This window comes from Monodelphis domestica, chromosome 7 (genome assembly GCF_027887165.1).
Source record: "Monodelphis domestica isolate mMonDom1 chromosome 7, mMonDom1.pri, whole genome shotgun sequence".
Lineage (NCBI taxonomy): Eukaryota > Metazoa > Chordata > Mammalia > Didelphimorphia > Didelphidae > Monodelphis > Monodelphis domestica.
This window is the reverse complement of record NC_077233.1, coordinates 212,845,336-212,863,883: the sequence shown is the minus strand read 5'-3', so window position 1 is coordinate 212,863,883 and position 18,548 is coordinate 212,845,336. Positions and strand designations below refer to the sequence as shown.

Here is an 18,548-nt window from a genome sequence, read left to right as displayed (position 1 = left end):
TGTAGCAAGAGAAGAGAGTCCAGGAAAGAAACCTGAAGAACACCTACCATTGGAGGGCATGATTTGGACGAGGATGCATCAGAGGAGTCTGAGAAGAAGGGTTCAGATAATTAGGAGAGCCAGGAGAGACTGGTGTCCAAAAAACCCAAGAGAGAGGGCATAATCAAGATGTCAGAGAAGGTTGATAAAATGCAACCAGGTGAGAAACTAATAGGAGCTATAACCAAGCTTCGGAGGCAGAAATCCCTGTATCCTGAGTCCAGGCCCAGTTTTATTCAATACCTTTTTCAACCTTTCCTAAAGAAATATTTTTTAAAAGGGCATCCTATTTCAAATAAGGCCTACTGAAAACCATCAGAGGGGTTTGTGAAACCCTTGGATCTATAGAAGTGTGAATTCTGGTGACTTCAGCTGCTGCAACTAGCAAGCTAATTTAACTTGTTTCACTTTAAGACTCAGGGCAAGGGAAATGAATTCACACCTTAACAGGGAGGCACTAAAGGGTTACTGCAACTAGCAAGTGTTAATTTGTTTCACTTGAAGACTCTAGGCAAGGGGAATGAATTCACACCTTATGTGGGCGGGACTAAAGGGTGGCGCTTGGTCCTATAAAAGAAAAGAATGAGTCTGATCGAAACCTAGTCCCAATTGGAACTGAAATCTCTTGATCTCACTTGCTGTGGGGAGAGAAGCTCCAAAGAGAAAAATGGCTGCGGATTGGGAAATAGTCCAGAATCTACAAAACGAAATCACCTGTGGGATCTGTAGGAACTATTTTTCTCAGCCGGTCACCATTGATTGTGGACACAGCTTTTGCCGAGAATGTCTTTCTAGGAGCTGGAGCATTAGGCCTTTTTCTTGTCCGGAATGCAGGCAAGTTCCCCAGATCAGACAATTCCCAAAAATCAATTCGAACTTGGAAAAGCTGACTGACATCAGCCTCCAACTCAGCCCCCTCAATTTGCAGAGGGCTATAGAACGGAACCAATGTCCCATTCACAAGAAAGCCTTCAAGGTGTTTTGTGAGGAGGACCAGACTTCACTCTGTGTACTCTGTTTCCAAATGCCTGAGCATAGGGCTCACACACTCACTCCTGCAGAAGAGGCTGCTCAGAATTACAGGGAGAAGTTCCGAGAGATTCTGAGTCACTTGGAGAAGGATTTTGAAGAAGCCAAGAAATATCTTTCTCAGGAGAAGGAGATGGAGGAGGGACCTGACTGGAATGAGATGATTATGGCAGAATATTGCAAACTGCACAGCTTACTGTTAGATGAAGAAGTTCAGTATCTGGAAAGATTGAAAGAAGAACAAAGGACCAGGAAGTTCAGATTATCTCAGCACATTGGAACCATTCAGGAAATCATGATAGAAATTCAAGAATCAAGCTATAATCCCAATGCTGAGCTCCTGAAAGATATCAGAGAGCTGTTGGGAAGGGGTGAATCAGTGTTATCCCAAAGGTCCAATGTTATCATCCCAGAGCTGAGAGAATATTCCTTCCCTGCGATGATAGATTGCCTCAACAAATTCAGAGTAGACATCAGAGTGGATCCTAAATCATCCAGTTCCTATGTGACTGTTTCTGAAGATCAAAAGACTATGAGGGCTGAAGAAGGCTGGCAGGTGGACTACTCCCATGCTGAGGATTCTACTCATCATTACGTCTTTGCTGACCAGGCTTTCAGTTCAGGAAGCCATTACTGGGAGGTGGATGTGACACAAGTATCTCAGTGGGCACTGGGGATCTATTCTCCAACCTTGAGAAAGGAGAACTCCCTGTTCCTGCTTTCCTGTGTGAAGAAGGAAAATAATTACTATTTCCAAACCTATCCTGAATCATTAAACCATCAAGTGAAAGACCCAGTACCCAGGATCGGAGTGTACTTGGACTATTCAACCGGCATTCTCCTTTTCTACAATGTTCTCCAAAGCTCCCCAATTTATAGATTCTACCCTCTCCTTTTCATAAAACCTGTCATTCCCGTCTTTTCCCCTGGCCCTCCACTTCCAGGGACAAAGGCTAATCTCATGACTATCTGTTCAGTCAACTCTCATCTTTGTGCATGCTGCTATTCATGTCTCTGAGCATACGTCCTTGGAGAAATTCACAACTCACAATGGGGCTGCCTAACTGTGAACCTTCAATTCCCAGACTTCCCCTGGGAGAAGATGAGCATCACCTACAAGATATTGAAGAAGGGAGTCAATGCTCACCAATTTGGATAGTGTATTTGTATTCTCTTATCTTTAGTGAATCCAGTCAGTTTGTGTATTTTCACAATAAATCAATCAGCAGTTTAAAAGAAAAAGTTGTTATTGTTTGTTGTTGTTTCAGTTGTGTTTGACTCTTTGTGATCCCATTTGGTGTTTTCTTGGCAAAGATACTGAAATGGTTTGCCATTTTCTTCTCCAGCTCATTTTACAGATGAGGAAACTGAGTCAAACTAGGTTAAGTGGCTTGTCCAGGGTCATATAGCCAGTGAGTGTCTGAAGCTGGATTTGAATCCAAGAAGATGAGTCTTCCTAATTCAACCCGTCAAGAGGGACTGTGAAATGCAGTGGAGAAATTGGCCTCAGTCATGAAGACCTGGGTTGAGACTCCCCTCTGATCTATACTAGCTATGCAACTGTGACCTCTCCATTGTCAGGCAGATTTTAGGACTTTAGAACCCTTTCTATTGGCATGCAGGCCCTCACCTGGGTTCATTACTAGAAGAGAGCTGAGCTGCTCCCTTCCCTCTCTCCACCTATGCCTAAGGACATTTTGTCCCTTCACCTTTCCCTCTGCCCAGCAGTCCAGTGGGAGCACTTCCTCCCTCCCCAGTCCAGGGTAAGGTGAGGGAAATGGGCAGGGCATGACACACAGTCTCTAAGGGATGGGGTGCAGCACACAGGGTCTCTAAGGTTCACCATCACTTCTTTAGGGTATAGAAGTAGCTAGGTAACACAGTAGATAGAGAGCCAGGTCTAGAGTCAGGATAACCTGAGTTCAAATCTGGCCTCAGACACTTCCTAGCAGTGTGACCCTGAGCAAGTCATTTAACCCCCCCATTGTCTAGCCTTTGCCACTCTTCTGTCTTAGATTTGATACTAAGACAGAAGGTAAGGGTTTAATTACTTTTTTAAGATACAAAATGGTGTTTAGATTCTCAATTGGGAAATTTCCTTTGTAGACCAACAGATCTACACACCCACATACCCCACCAAAAAAGAACTGATTAATTATTAGGTAATGTCATAGCAGAAAGGCAAAAGCCTTTGTGAAGAAATAATCAAAACCTGTCAGTGTCAGGGCAACTCATCATTACACACAGGTGAGAGTACTCTGGTAGTCATTTGACCAGCACTAGATAGAGAGCTATTTCCAGGCTGGAAAAGTAAGCTCCATCCAGCTACCATGGCATGCCACAAGAGAATCCTTCTTGAGAGAATTTAACATAAATCTGTATTCCTGTTTTCTTTTTAAAAAGAAAGTTTCATTTTGAATTTGAAAAATCCATTTTGGTCTAATCCTCTGGCCTTTGATTAGATCAAAAACAAGGCCTGAGACTTATCTAGATAAGAAGGAGGTATGTGCATGCACTCTTTGCTTCCTGGCATCCCAGAAGAACACCTCTTGTCCCACATGATTCCTGGCATCCAGACCAGGCCTCTGACTGGCCAAGCAGCAGAGGTGAACAAGACACACACAGTAAGCAGCAAGCTTGAGCTCTGGTTAGCCAGGAAAGAAGGTATGCAACCAATCATGTGACAATGTGCCTTTTCTTTCTCTGACCCACTTTTCACTATTTAATAAATAATTATAAATTCATTTGCAGGCTCCAGATAATGTTATTCTTAACATCCACCACCTAATTCTGTGCTAAACCTGCCAACATGCCTCTGCCCCTGAGTAGATCCTCCAAAATCTAGTTGAATTGAAACTCCCAAGAAAACTAGGCACAGTATTCATGATGCCCTCACCAAGCTCATGATGCCCTCACCAGAACACCCACTCTGAGTTCTTGTCTGAGCAACCACAGACCTCTCTCTCTCTTTAGCCCCTTTTCAGACATGCTTCTCCTATCATGTTTTGCTTCTACCAAATCTATTTTTTTTTCTAAATCCTTTAATTCAGTCTTAGAATCAATACTGTGTATTGGTTCCAAGGTAGAAGAGCAGTAAGGGCTAGGCAATGTGGGGTTTAAATGATTTGCTCGGGGTCACGCAGGTAGTAAGTATCTGAGGCCAAATTTGAACATAGGACCTCCCATCTCTAGGCCTGGCTCTCAATCCACTGAGCTACCCAGCTGTCCCCTAATGGATCCATTTAAATGTTCATTGTTTTATTAAGTAATTTAGAGCTTAGTTATTTTAGGTTTTTTTTAAACAAAAAGTATGTATTTAAATCCTCATCCAGAATAGAAAGAATGAAGAGAAGAAAGAGAATAAGAAAAAAGGGAGAGAGGGAAGAAGAGAAGAAAGGACTTCAAGATCAGAAGAAATACCAAAGTGCAAGATACATGGTATTTTAAAGAATTCAGTTCCGTTATAACTTGCCAAATACTGAATGAGTTTGCTTTCTAAGAATCTGAAGTAACAGATCACATACAATTTATGCCCCCACCAAAAAAAGCTAAAATTAGATAAATCTTACAAATTCCCCTCCTTAGAAATTTGCAGATGGCTGGGTTTGTACCCCAAAGAGATAATAAGGAAAAAGACTTGTATAAGAATATTCACAGCTGAGCTCTTTGTGGTAGCAAAAAATTGGAAAATGAGGGGATGCCCTTCAATTGGAGAATGGCTGAACAAAATGTGGTATCTGCTGGTGAGGGAATACTATTGTGCTCAAAGGAATAATGAACTGGAGGAATTCCTTATGAACTAGAACAACCTCCAGGAATTGAGGCAGAGTGAGAGGAGCAGAACCAGGAGAACATTATACACAGAGATTGATACACTGTGGTTCAATTGAATGTAATGGACTTCTCTACTAGCAGCCATGCAATGATCCAGAACAATTCGGAGAGACTTATGAGAAAGAACACTATCCACATCCAGAGGAAGAACTGTGGGAGCAGAAACACAGAAGGAAAAGCAATTGCTTGATCACATAGGTCAATGGGGATATGATTGGGGGTATAGATTCCAAATGATCATCCTAGTGCAAACATCAACAACATGGAAATGAGTTTTGATCAAGGACACATGTAAAACCCAGTGGAATTGCATGTTCCAGGAAGGGATGGGGAGAGGAGAGGGAAAGAATATGATTCTTGTAACCAAAGAATAATGTTCTAAATTGACTAATCAAATAAAATTTTCCAAAAAAAAAAATAAAGTAAAGTAAAAAGAAATTTGCAGATAAAAAAATTGAAACTCAGTCTCACAATTTAAGTGGAAGCCAAAGAAATAGCTACTAAGTAAGTGTATATTTGAGTAAGTAAGGGTATATTTGAACTGAAGTCTTCCCAAATCCAACATTCTCCCCATTGTGTCATTATGTAATTATTTTCCATTACAATATACATTTCATTTGATCTTATGCAATCTTTTTTTTAATGTAAGTGATACACATATTGTTCTCATCCATTTTGCAGATGAGGATATCAAGACTCATAATAATTAAGCAGTCATAATGGTAGCAAGCAATAGAGCAGGGAGCAGGTCTTTGATTCTAAGCCCACAGCTCCATTCACTAAGCCACACTGAATCTGACTAAAAGATTGATATGTCAGCTCTTCCCAGGCATTAATAAATGGAAAAAAAATACTCATGGCATAGGGCCATGTTGGCAAAGGCTTGACACATATGCCCTGGCTGCACAGGAGACTGTTCCCCCTCTCTACAGTGCCCAGGGATATTTTTCGCATGCCCCACCCCTCTGCCAAGCAGCAGAATTTGAGCACTTCCTCCCTCTGCTATCTGGGGTAATGGGTGGGGTGGAGGTTCACAGGCAGCTTGAAAGTACAGTTTGAACATGCCATCTCTAAAAGATTCACCAACACTTTTAGGGGGACCAGGATTCAATAGGAAATTCTCATTAATAGGTGTATCCTTCAGAATTCTCTTTCATAATCCTTCATAAAAGGTCTTTGATGCTGACCACAGACACACATATAGGCAGAATTTTGTACAAAATATTCAGTCTTTAACATTTGCTAATTAAGTTCTTTCTTCTAAGAAAGAAGGCCCTGCATCCAACGTACAATGGTTAGAGTTGTCAAAGGTGAAACACATTCAGCCTATGATACTCTAAAGTCCTTCCTGATCCAGGCTCAGTTGTATTGGGAAATATTTAACAAAATACAGCAAAATGTAGAAATCATTACATTTTTTAAACTAAGTTGATATGCAACCCACAGGGATCTTTAGGTACAGATTGGTTACCTTAATTCTATTTGAATTTCATACCATTAGTCTATAGCACTAAAAAAGAATAGGCACAGTCTTGAAACATATGAGGTTTTAGGCCTGAGATTAGGAAAAAGTTTGAAAAGACAACAGATTCTTACCAAAAGAGTTAAAATGTTCCTCCTGCCTCCCTACCTCCCACTCCCACCAGCAGGAAGGGTAAAAGAGAACTCTCAAGTACTCACTTTGCAGTGAGCTAACACAGTTCCTACAAAAGGCACAGGTGTAGGTCCTGCCTGGAATCCCCAGGTTCTTGAAGAGTCTCTATGACCATATTCCATAACAAAAAAATAGTTACAACTATGAAAAAATGCAGCTAAAGGTATTTCAAAATCAAAGTCATTCAGATTAGGAAAGGAAAAAAGCAACAACAAAAAGCATACTCTAACACTCTGAATAATAACCATTAGCATTAATATTAATAATCAAGGTTTGCAAGATGCTCTTCACAATGACCCTACAAAGTGGGTACTGTTATTATTCCATTTTACAGATGAGAAAACTAAGACTCAGAAGGATTTCATGATTTGTCCAAAGTTACAACATTAGTAAGTTGATGGGTCCAACTCAGGATTCTAGTCCAGGTTTCCCAACTCTAAATTCAGCCCTCACCCTAAATTCTAATTCCACCCTGCAGCACCAAACCCCAACTGTTAAGGCTAAATAATCTGGAAGAGATATCACCATAGGAACACTAAGGCAGAAATCTGATAGAGGTAACAATGAGGAGGGAGGCATTATGGACAGAATCTGACAGAATCCTGCCTACAAGTGAATGTTTCTTTTTGGGACTCCATTACAACATCAGACAGTACTTAAAGTAGGGAGGGGAAAAGGTGAATAGAGAATAGTTAATGATGCACTGCAGTATCAGAAAAAGACAGTGGATGGGGGGAGGAGGTGAAAAAGGGAAGAAGGAGGCCCTACTTTGGAGGTAAGCCAGTATTAGCAGATGAATTGTTCCTATGAGTAAAGAGAAATAATGATCTTTGAAGGAATGGGACCTGGAGGATTTAATGACTGAAAAGTTTACTTGCCCTGAGGTGGCAGGGAATTAGGATTGCTGGGGATAACTGGCACCTAGAAGAATAAGAGAGCATGGACACAAGAAAGATGTCTAGGCAAATGTAGGGAAAAAAGTCAACAAGAGTGGATATAGATCAGTGGTAGGCTATATAATCATGACCACAGTAAGAAAAGGACCTCCTCTCTGACATCTGTAATAATTGATGTTCTAGAAGTAGGGTACAATGGAAAGAAAGAATCTCTAGGACAAGTCCTACAAAGTAGTGGCTGAGGGTATTGTAAAATTATGAGATTTGAATCCTAGACTTCAATCCCCAGATGGTATTTCCCAGAATTCCCTATAATCTCACCTGAGTCTCCACCTGGGTGAGATCACAAGGAGTATTTAATTGGCATCAACGCCTACTTCACCCTCTTCCATTGCAATGATGTAGTGGATAAGCTAAGCTCTGGGGTTTTGAATAGGATAATCAGCCCTAGACGCGTGGTTTTTCTATTTTGTATTTTCTTTATTCCTTGATTTATCCTTAATAAACCTCTTAAAATATATTTCCATTACTAGAGACAAATTTAATTTTTACAGTACCTGAAGGAAAAGCTTAGAATGAATACCTTGGAAGCTTTTATTGCACAAAGAATACAGAGAAAAGAGAGAAACCAGTTAATTACAGGAGTCATGAGTCAGAGAATAAGGGCCTAGATTTAATAGGGACATATAATAGATAATGGAGAAATTGAGAAAAATTCCCTTTGGATAGGGACACAAAAAATGAAAAATTTAAACTAAGGAATGAGATAAGTTGAAAGGGAGAAAAAAGGGGACTATCAAATGAAAGAGATAAAGGGTTAGGAGGAAAGAGTCAATGTACTAAAGCCACCTTAAAAAAAAAGAATAAAGGAACTAAAGGAACGTGATGCTGTATCTAGAGTAGAAGAGGAAAACTAAAACTGTAAGATTTCTTCATAATTGAATGCTGTGTGACTAGCAAATTACTTAACCCCTATTGCCTAGCCCTTGCCATTTTTATCTTACAGTTGATACAAAGTCAGAAGGTTAGAGTTTCCAAAAAGAAAACAAACTTCTGCATAATCAACATTTAATATATTAAGTTAAGAAAGAATCAAATGGGAAAAAATCTTTAATAAGAGTTTGTATTCAAGGCATATAAACAATATATGTGAGCATATTATATATGAATATATATATATATATATACATATGTAATAAAAGCCATTCCGCCAATAGATACGTGGTCAAAAGATATAAATAAATATTTTCCAAAAGAACTGCAAAGAATTCACAACTACATGAAAAAATTATCTAAATCACTAAGAAGAGGAACAAATCAAATTATAATAATAAAAGAAGCAAATCAAAACAACTTTGAGGTTTTACCTCACATCTTTAAAACTGGAAAAATGTTGAAAAGTGGCAATAGGCAATAGTGGCAGAACTGACACAGTTATACAATGGAGCTGTGAAATGGTACAACCATTTTGGAAAGTAATATGGAATAATACAAATAAATGGCTAAAACATCTCTATTCTTTGAATCAGAGGCTCCATTACTGAACTTATACTCCAAGGAAGCCATTGAACAGAAAAAAAAATACATATATATTCCAAAATATTTATAGTAGCAATTTTTATGTTAATTAAGAATAAGAATTGTAAACAAAAGTAGATGCTAAAAACAAAGTAGATTGGAGAATGGCTCTACAAATTGTGGTGCAAGAATGTAATGGAATAATTCTGTGCTATAAAAATTAATATCGGTGATGAATACATAAGAAGCATAGAAAGATCTATATGAACTGATGCAGAGTGAAGTAAGCAGAACCAAGAAAACAATATACACAATGACTACAACAATGCAAATGGAATGAACAACTTACCAAAAAAAAGTAAATCCAACAAAATTATGAAGACTAAATAGGACTCAAATGAAGAGATATAAAAAGACACCCCTAACCTACTCAACATGAAAGTGGGACATCCACAGCACATTATACATGTTTTTCAATGTATTGATCAGATTTCCTGTCTTTTTTTTCCTCATAAAAAATACTACTTTACATATGAATGATTCTCTTGGAGATGAAGAAGGGATTGTATAATTGAAAATGTTACCCTAAAAAAGAACTACATTTCCCAAGGAGCCCACTGACCTCCTGTCATTACATACTTCCTGTAGATAGGAAATATTAGGGGGCGAGGAAGGTCCTAACTCTTTACTTCTGGTCCCGAGCTTGGTAGTGATAAGGTGGGTGTTCAAACTGACTAATCAGCCATGGGCACTTGATCTTTATTTTGTATCTTCTTTATTCCTTGATTTCTAATAGTCATTAATAAATCTCTTAAAATATAATATTTTTATTATTGACATTTAATTTTTATTTTTACAGGATATATGGGATTCTATGTGATTTTAAATTAATTTAAATTTTTTTAAAGAAAATACATAAAGAACTAACTCAAATTGATCAGAATAAAATGAAAAGACAGTTAATAAAAGGAAATCACAAACTATCATGGATGACAAGAAAAAGTATGTAAAATTATAATAATTATGAAGATTAGCATGAACATAACTCGGATTCTACCTAACCCCCCAATAAATTGGCAAAGATAACAAAAAACAACAAAGCCTAATGCATATAAACTATAATAAAAACAGACCATATTATTCATCAAATAGAGATATAAATTATCTAAGCCTTTTGTAAAGCAATACAGAATACAATAAAAAATTTATGTAATATATCCCCTAGAGCCTCAATAACAACCCCTATTTTCACTCAGTCAATAAGCATTTATTAAGACTGATAAGGTATCTAAAACTATAAAGAACTTCTTCCACATTTAGTCTAAAGCATATGATTAATTGATTCAGTAGGTAAATGTTCTGTGATTAAAATATTAGGACATAATATCTTCTTAGTTACTTTTTTTGTTTTTATTTATTTATTTGTTTGTTTTATTTTTTTAATTTGGTCATTTTCAAACATTCATTGGAAACAAAATATCATTTTCTTTTCCTGCCCCCCCCCATTAGCCCTCCCATAGCCAACGCACGATTCCACTGGATATCACATGTGTCCTTGATTCGAACCCATTTCCATGTTTTTGGTCTTTCCATTAGGGTGTTCATTTAGAGTCTCTCCTCAATCATATCCCCTCAACCCCTGTAGTCAAGCAGTTGCTTTTCCTTGGTGTTTTTACTCCCACAATTTGTCCTCTGCTTGTGGATAGTGTTTTTTCTCCTAGATCCCTGCAGATTATGGAGGAGTCCCTTACATTCGATTGTACCACAGTGCATCAGTCTCTGTGTACAATGTTTTCCTGGTTCTGCTCCATTCGCTCTGTATCACTTCCTGGAGGTCGCTCGAGTCTCCATGGAATTCCTCCACTTTATTATTCCTTTTAGCACAATAGTATTCCATCACCAACATATACCACAATTTGTTCAGCCATTCCCCAATTGAAGGGCATCCCCTCATTTTCCAATTTTTAGCCACCACAAAGAGTGCAGCTATGAATATTCTTGTACAAGTCTTTTTCCTTATTATCTCTTTGGGGTAAGAACCCAGCAGTGCATTGGCTGGATCAACGGGCAGACAGTCTTTTATCACCCTTTGGGCATAGTTCCAAATTGCCTTCCAGAACGGTTAGATCAGTTCACAACTCCACCAGCAATGAATTAGTGTCCCTACTTTGCCACATCCCCTCCAGCATTCATTACTTTCATTTGCTGTTATGTTAGCCAATCTGCTAGGTGTGAGGTGATACCTCAGAGTTGTTTTGATTTGCATCTCTCTGATTATAAGAGATGTAGAACACTTTTTCATGTGCTTATTAATAGTTTTGATTTCTTTGGCTGAGAACTGCCTGTTCATGTCCCTTGCCCATTTATCAATTGGAGAATGGCTTGATTTTTTGTACAATTGATTTAGCTCTTTGTAAATTTGAGTAATTAAACCTTTGTCAGAGGTTTTTATGAAGATTGTTTCCCAATTTGTTGCTACCCTTCTGATTTTAGTTACATTGGTTTTGTTTGTACAAAAACTTTTTAATTTGATGTAGTCAAAATTATTTATTTTATATTTTGTGACTCTTTCTAAGTCTTGCTTGGTTTTAAAATCTTTCCCTTCCCAAAGGTCTGACATGTATACTATTCTTATACTTATAGTTTCCTTCATTATGTTCAAGTCATTCACCCATTCTGAATTTATCTTGGTGTAGGGTGTGAGGTGTTGATCCAAACCTAATCTCTCCCACACTGTCTTCCCAGCAGTTTTTATCAAATAATGGATTTTTGTCCCAAAAGCTAGGGTCTTTGGGTTTGTCATTAACTGTTTTGCTGAGATCATTTACGCCAAGTCTATTCCACTGATCCTCCTTTCTGTCTCTTAGCCAGTACCAAATTGTTTTGATAACCACTGCTTTATAGTATAGTTTGAGATCTGGGACTGCAAGTCCTCCTTCCTTTGCATTTTTTTTCATGATTTCCCTGGATATCCTTGATCTTTTGTTCTTCCAAATGAACTTAGTTATGGTTTTTTCTAATTCAGAAAGAAGTTTTTTGGTAGTTCAATGGGTATGGCACTAAATAAGTAAATTAATTTGGGTAGGATTGTCATTTTTATTATGTTAGCTCGTCTGACCCATGAGCAATCAATGTTTTTCCAATTGTTTACATCTAGTTTTAACTGTGTGGAAAGTGTTTTGTAGTTGTATTCATATAGTTCCTGTGTTTGTCTTGGCAGATAGATTCCTAAGTATTTTATATTGTCTAGGGTGATTTTAAATGGTATTTCTCTTTCTAATTCTTCTGCTGAGATGGATTTGAGATATATAGAAATGCTGATGACTTATGCGGGTTTATTTTGTATCCTGCAACTTTGCTAAAGTTGTTGATTATTTCGAGTAACATTTTGGTTGATTCTCTAGGATTCCTTAAGTAAACCATCCTATCATCCGCAAAGAGTGATAGCTTGGTCTCCTCATTGCCAATTTTAATACCTTCAATTTCTTTTTCTTCTCTAATTGCTACTGCTAGTGTTTCTAGTACAGTGTTAAATAATAGAGGTGATAATGGGCATCCTTGTTTTACTCCTGATCTTGTTGGGAAGGCTTCTAGTTTATCCCCATTGTTATGATGTTTACTGATGGTTTTAGATATATATTGTTTATTATTTTTAGGAAAGGCCCTTCTATTCCTATACTTTCTAGTGTTTTCAATAGGAATGGGTGTTGTATTTTATCAAAGGTTTTTTCTGCATCTATTGAGATAATCATGTGATTTTTGTCAATTTGCTTGTTGATATGGTCAATTATGTGGATGGTTTTCCTAATATTGAACCATCCTTGCATTCCTGGTATGAATCCTGCCTGGTTATTGTGGATAACCCTTGTGATGACTTGCTGGAGTCTTTTTGCTGGTATCCTATTTAAGATTTTTGCATCTACATTCATTAGGGAGATTGGTCTATAGTTTTCTTTCTCTGTTTTTGACCTGCCTGGCTTTGGGATCAGTACCATGTTTGTGTCGTAAAATGAATTTGGTAGAACCCTTTCTTGGCTTATTCTGTCAAATAGTTTGTATAATATTGGGGTTAGCTGTTCTTTGAATGTTTGATAGAATTCATTTGTGAATCCATCCATTTTTTCTTAGGGAGTTTTTGATGGCTTGTTCAATTTCTTTTTCTGATATGGGGTTGTTTAGGTAATTTATTTCTTCCTCTTTTAGTCTAGGTAATTTATATTTTTGTAAGTATTCATCCATATCACCTAGATTGCCGTATTTGTTGCCATATAATACGGCATAGTAGTTTTTAATAATTTCCTTAATTTCTTCTTCATTAGAGGTGAGGTCTCCTTTTTCATCTTGGATGTTGTCAATTTGGTTTTTTTCTTTCCTTTTTTAAATTAGACTGACTAGTACTTTGTCTAGTTTATGTTTTGTCAAAGTACCAGCTTCTAGTCTTCTTTATTAAATCAATAGTTCTTTGACTTTCAATTTTATTAATTTATCCTTTGAGCTTTAGGATCTCTAATCTAGTCTTCATCTGAGGATTTTTAATTTGTTCTCTTTCTAATTTTTTAATTTGCATGCCCAATTTATTGACCTCTGTCCTTCTTAATTTGTTAACATATGAACTCAAGGATATAAATTTCCCCTGAGTACTGCTTTGGCTGCTTCCCATAGGTTTTGAAAGGATGTCTCATCATTGTCATTTTCTTCAATGAAATTATTAATTGTTTCTATGATTTGTTCGTTAACTGATTTTGGAGAATTGTATTGTTTAATTTCCAATTAATTTTTTTATTTATTTCTCCATCTTCCCTTACTAATTATTATTTTCATTGCATTATGATCTGAAAAATTTGAATTTATTATTTCTGCTCTTTTGCACTTATTTGCAATGTTTTTATGCCCTAATACATGGTCAATTTTTGTGAATGTACCATGTGCTGCAGAAAAAAGGTATATTCCTTTTTGTCCCTATTTATTTTTCTCCACATGTCTACTAACCCTAATTTTTCTAAGATTTCATTCTCTTCTCTCCCTTCTTTCTTGTTTATTTTTTGGTTTGATTTATCTAGTTCAGATAGAGGAAGGTTCAGATCTCCCACTAGTATAGTTTTTCTATCTATTTCATCCTTGAGCTCATCCTTGAGCTCCTCTAGTTTCTCCTTTAGAAATTTGGATGCTATGACATTTAGTGCATACATATTGAGTACAGATATTTCCTCATTGTCTATACTGCCTTTTATGAGGATGTAATTACCTTCCCTATCTCTTTTAACTAGATTTATTATTACTTTGGCTTTGTCAGATATCATGATTGAAACTCCTGCCTTCTTTTTATCAGTTGATGCCCAATAGATTTGGCTCCATCCTCTTACTTTAACCCTATGCATATCTACCTTCCTCATGTGTGTTTCTTCTAGACAGCATATGGTAGGGTTTTGGATTCTAATCCACTCTGCTATTCGCTTACATTTTATGGGTGAGTTCATTCCATTCATATTCAGAGTTATGATTACTAGCTGTGTATTACCCAGCGTTTGATTTCTACTCCTGGTTCTGCCTTTCCTTCTTTCACTATTTCCTTCTACACCAATGTTTATTTTTAATCAGTCCCCCTAATTCCCACCCTTATTTTACTTCCCTTTCTACCCCTCTCCCTTCTTATTCCCCCAGTATTTTCTTTACAGTCTTTTTAAACTACCCTCCCACCCTCTCCCTCCCTTGTACTCTTCCCTCCCCATCAGTCCATTTGTTACCCTTCTACACCTCTATAGAATGCAAATCTATTCTCGGCCCCAATGGATTGGATTGTTCTTCCCTCTTTGGGTCAATTTTAAAGCATGTAACAGTTGAGTATTTCCTATCTCCAACCTCTTTACCCTTCCAATGTATTGATATTCTCCCCACTCCCACCATGAGCTTCTTTGTGACATATAAATTTACCCCCATTTGTTTCTTTTCCCATTTCTTTTAATATTAACCTATTTTAAGCTCTAGTTATATATATATATGGGTATATATATGCATACACATGTGTATGTATTTATGCATGCATATATCTATATACCTATTTATGTCTTGTCCTTTCATCCTATACAGTTTGTCACTGTTCCCTCTAAGTGTACTTCTTTTTGCTGCCCAGGTAATAACAACAGTTTTTGAGTTACCAATGACCTCTTTTCTAATAGGGATGCATATCATTTTAACTTATTAAGTCTCTTACATTTTTTTTGTTTCATTTGGTTTTTCTTTTTTAACCTCTTTTTTAATTACCTTTTGGTGATTCTCTTGAGTTCTGTGCTTGGACATCAAACTTTCTGTTCAGGTCTGGTCTTTTCTTTACGAATTCTTGGAATTCTTCTATTTTATTGAATGACCATACTTTCCCCTATAAGAATATATTCAGTTTTTCTGGGTAGTTGATTCTTGGTTGTAGACCTAGTTCCCTTGCTTTCCGGAATATCATATTCCATGCCTTTCGGTTTTTCAGTGTTGATGCCGACAGATCCTGCATTATCCTCACTGTGGTTCCATGGTATCTGAATGGCTTCCTCTTGGAAGCTTGTAATATCTTTTCTTTGGTCTGATAGTTCTTAATTTTGGCTATAACATACCTGGGTGTTGTCAGTTGGGGATTAAGTCCAGGAGGTAATCTGTGGATTCTTTCAATCTCCCCTTTTCCCTCTTGTTCTAGGATATCAGGGCAGTTTTCTTTAATAATTTCCTGTAGTATGATGTCCAGGCTTTTCCTTTTGTCATGGTCTTCTTGTAGACCAATGATTCTTAAATTGTCTCTCCTTGAATGATTTTCTAAATCCTCTGTTTTGTGAATGAGATGCTTCATAGTTTCCTCAATTTTTTCATTCTTTTGGTTTTGTTTTATAGTGTCCTGCTGCCTTGTGAGGTCACTTAATTCTAGTTGGTGTATTCTGGTTCTGAAAGACTGGATTTCATCCCTGGCTTTTTGGTCATCCTTTTCCTTCTGGTCTGATTTTCTTTGGAGGTCATCTTTCATCCTCTTTACCTCGTCTTTCATCTCCCTTTTTCTCATCTTTCATCTTCTTCACCTCATCATTAATCTCCTTTGCCTCATTTTCCAGCTGGTTGATTTTGGCTTTCAAGACACTATTTTCTGTTTCCAGATGATTTATCTTAGCTTTTAAGTTCTTTTCCCAATTGTCTTCAGCCTCTCTTAATTGTGTTTTGAATTGCACTTTGAGTTCTTCCAAAGCCTATATCCAATTCGGTGGAATTTCTGATTTTTCCTTTGCTGATCCCTTCCCCTCTGTTTTGTTCGCTCTTTGCTCATTACCTGTACAGAAGCTTTCTATTGTAATTTATTTCTTCTTTTTCTGTTGTTTGCTTGTGTTTACCCTTTTCTTGCTCCCCGTATTTGTCTGCTCTTGCTCCTCTCATTTTTTTTTTGTTTTGGGGCTGTCAGTCTCCCCTCTTGGAGCTTTGTCAGATCTCTTGGTACAGTCTCTGGGGGAGGAATGTTGGCTTCCCTGTCCTCTGGAGAATTTTGATCAGATTAAGTTCAACTGGGTTAGGCTGTATGTGCTCTGAGGCCGAAGACTCCTGGAAGACTGGAGCTGCCCAGACTCTCTCTGGTTCTCTCCAGCTGCTTCTCCACTGCCTGTGTTCCACGCTCTGAGCCTGGCACAGCACTGTCTGCAAGGTACACCAGTGCCTTTGCCCACTCAGAGGCTCCTGACCTTGTGGGAGGCCTTGCACTCTAGGGGGAAAGGGGTCCTGGCCTCTCTGAACTCTGAGGACTTCTGATGGGATTATGTTCAACTGAGTTGGTCTGGATGTGCCCCAAGGCAAAAACCTCCGCTGAGACTGGAGCCAGATGGAAGTACCCAGCCACAGGGCTGCAGGCTCTTCAGTCTCTCTCTGGTTGCTTCCCTGCCACCTGTGTTGGATACTCTGAGCCTGGCCCAGGTTGCTCTCAAAGTACACCCTGCAAACCAGCACCTTTGCCTGCCCAGAGGTTCCTGCTGCTGCTGGGGGCTCAGTGCTCTGGGTTGGGGGGAGGAGGGTCCTGGGACCTTCCTTCTGCCTTCCCCTTAGACCTGAGTGTTCTCGGATTCCAACTTTTGGGGGGCGTACCTTTTGAATTGAGTCCAGAAGGAGGATTCCCCGCCTCTGTTCTGTTTTTAAGTTTGAATTTCAGTCCCCTAGGAGCATTCAGTTTGTGATCTGTAAGGAAGGGTTTTCAGAGGTCTGAACTTTTGCTGCTTCTAAGCCACCATATTGACTCCTTCTCAGTTACTTTAAATAAAATGGAGCAATCATACCTTCCCCCTTACAATTAAAAAAAATGCAAACCTAGTGACCCAGTAGTCACTATGGTATCTATACTCCCAAGAAGTTATTGCCAAGAAAAAATAAAAGCCTTTTATAAGTATAAATATGTATGTAATATATGTGTGTATTATTGCCAAAGTTACTCAATGTACAATAAAAACTACTGAGGCAGAACTCTGAGTCAATAGCCATTTATGAAAGGGACCTAGCACAATCTGTAGAAATCCTGTTTTTATAGAATAAACTGGAAATAGTCCCAACTCAGTAAAGTTAACCAATTGACATTTCATTAAAGTAAGTGAAAACAGAAAATAAAATAAATGGTATAATATAGGAAAGGGAAGTCTGACTTTCTAGGATGTCTTCATTAGAAAAAAATTCAAATCACTTTTTATAGGTAGTGAACTAGATTTGCTCCATTCTAATTTACTCATTACTTCTTGTTGTTTGTAAAGCATAGTGTCACATTACAACCAAGCAATGAAAATGCCTGCCTAAAATGGTAGATATTTTTCCCACAAGAAAATTCTTCTCCCTTTGCCCCAGAGTACTTGCTTCATGGGCACACTGATATTTAAAGTCCATTTCCTCTGGTTTAAGATTTTCTTCTCTACTATCCTCATACACTAGTTTTCAAATAAGATTCTATCCAAGTTAGTAACATGTCTAAAGTTTTTGTTTTTTCTTTTACAGGGGTCAAAATTGTGAAGCAATCAAAGTGAGAGAAAATAGTCTAGACTAGAAAGGCTTCATGTGTCCTATGTGGCAGTCATTTATAACTAATCAAGGGGGCAACATAAGATCACTAACGAAAATAATAATTCCTGATGTTTGAATAGAACTTCATATTGAAAAACTTTCACGTTTGTTCTCCTATTTTAATTGCACAACCTGGAAGGACCCAAGACTGCTATGAGCTTTGCCACATTGGAAAGCGTGGGTATTTGAAAAGCACATCATGTAAGTGGAGGAAATCGGAAACTGATATTCTCATTTATGGAAAAAAAGATACTAAGATCACCAGTGTGAATCTTAAAATTTCTCAGACACTAAACCTTAGAAGATTAAGCTATTCCCCATTTAAACAATGAAGGTACTTGGTCAGGAATGTATTGGGAACTTTAAAATTACTCCACCCATACTTAGGAATACTTTAGGGGAAGATAAAGTTGTAAAACTCCTTACTGAACAATGAAAAAGTCCCCAACCTATACTTATAGTGAGGCTAAGCCCTTAAGCTAGATCTATTTTTAGATCTAATACAAAAGGGTGCTAAGTAC

At 37.7% G+C, this 18,548-nt stretch overlaps 1 protein-coding gene across 1 annotated transcript; it reads left to right on the top strand.

Annotated features, from left to right (window-relative positions):
- Positions 1-706: 706 nt before the first annotated feature.
- Positions 707-18,124, top strand: LOC103091922 (probable E3 ubiquitin-protein ligase TRIML1). The gene is made up of 3 exons (XM_056806303.1): positions 707-3,732; positions 4,401-4,506; positions 17,962-18,124. Exon 1 carries the CDS (start codon positions 707-709, stop codon positions 2,084-2,086), a length of 1,380 nt encoding a protein of 459 aa, XP_056662281.1. The 3' UTR covers positions 2,087-3,732; positions 4,401-4,506; positions 17,962-18,124.
- Positions 18,125-18,548: the final 424 nt, after the last annotated feature.

Coding starts and splice junctions, on each gene's coding strand:
- LOC103091922 (XM_056806303.1), top strand. CDS start 707: ATGGCTGCGGATTGGGAAATAGTCCAGAATCTACAAAACGAAATCACC.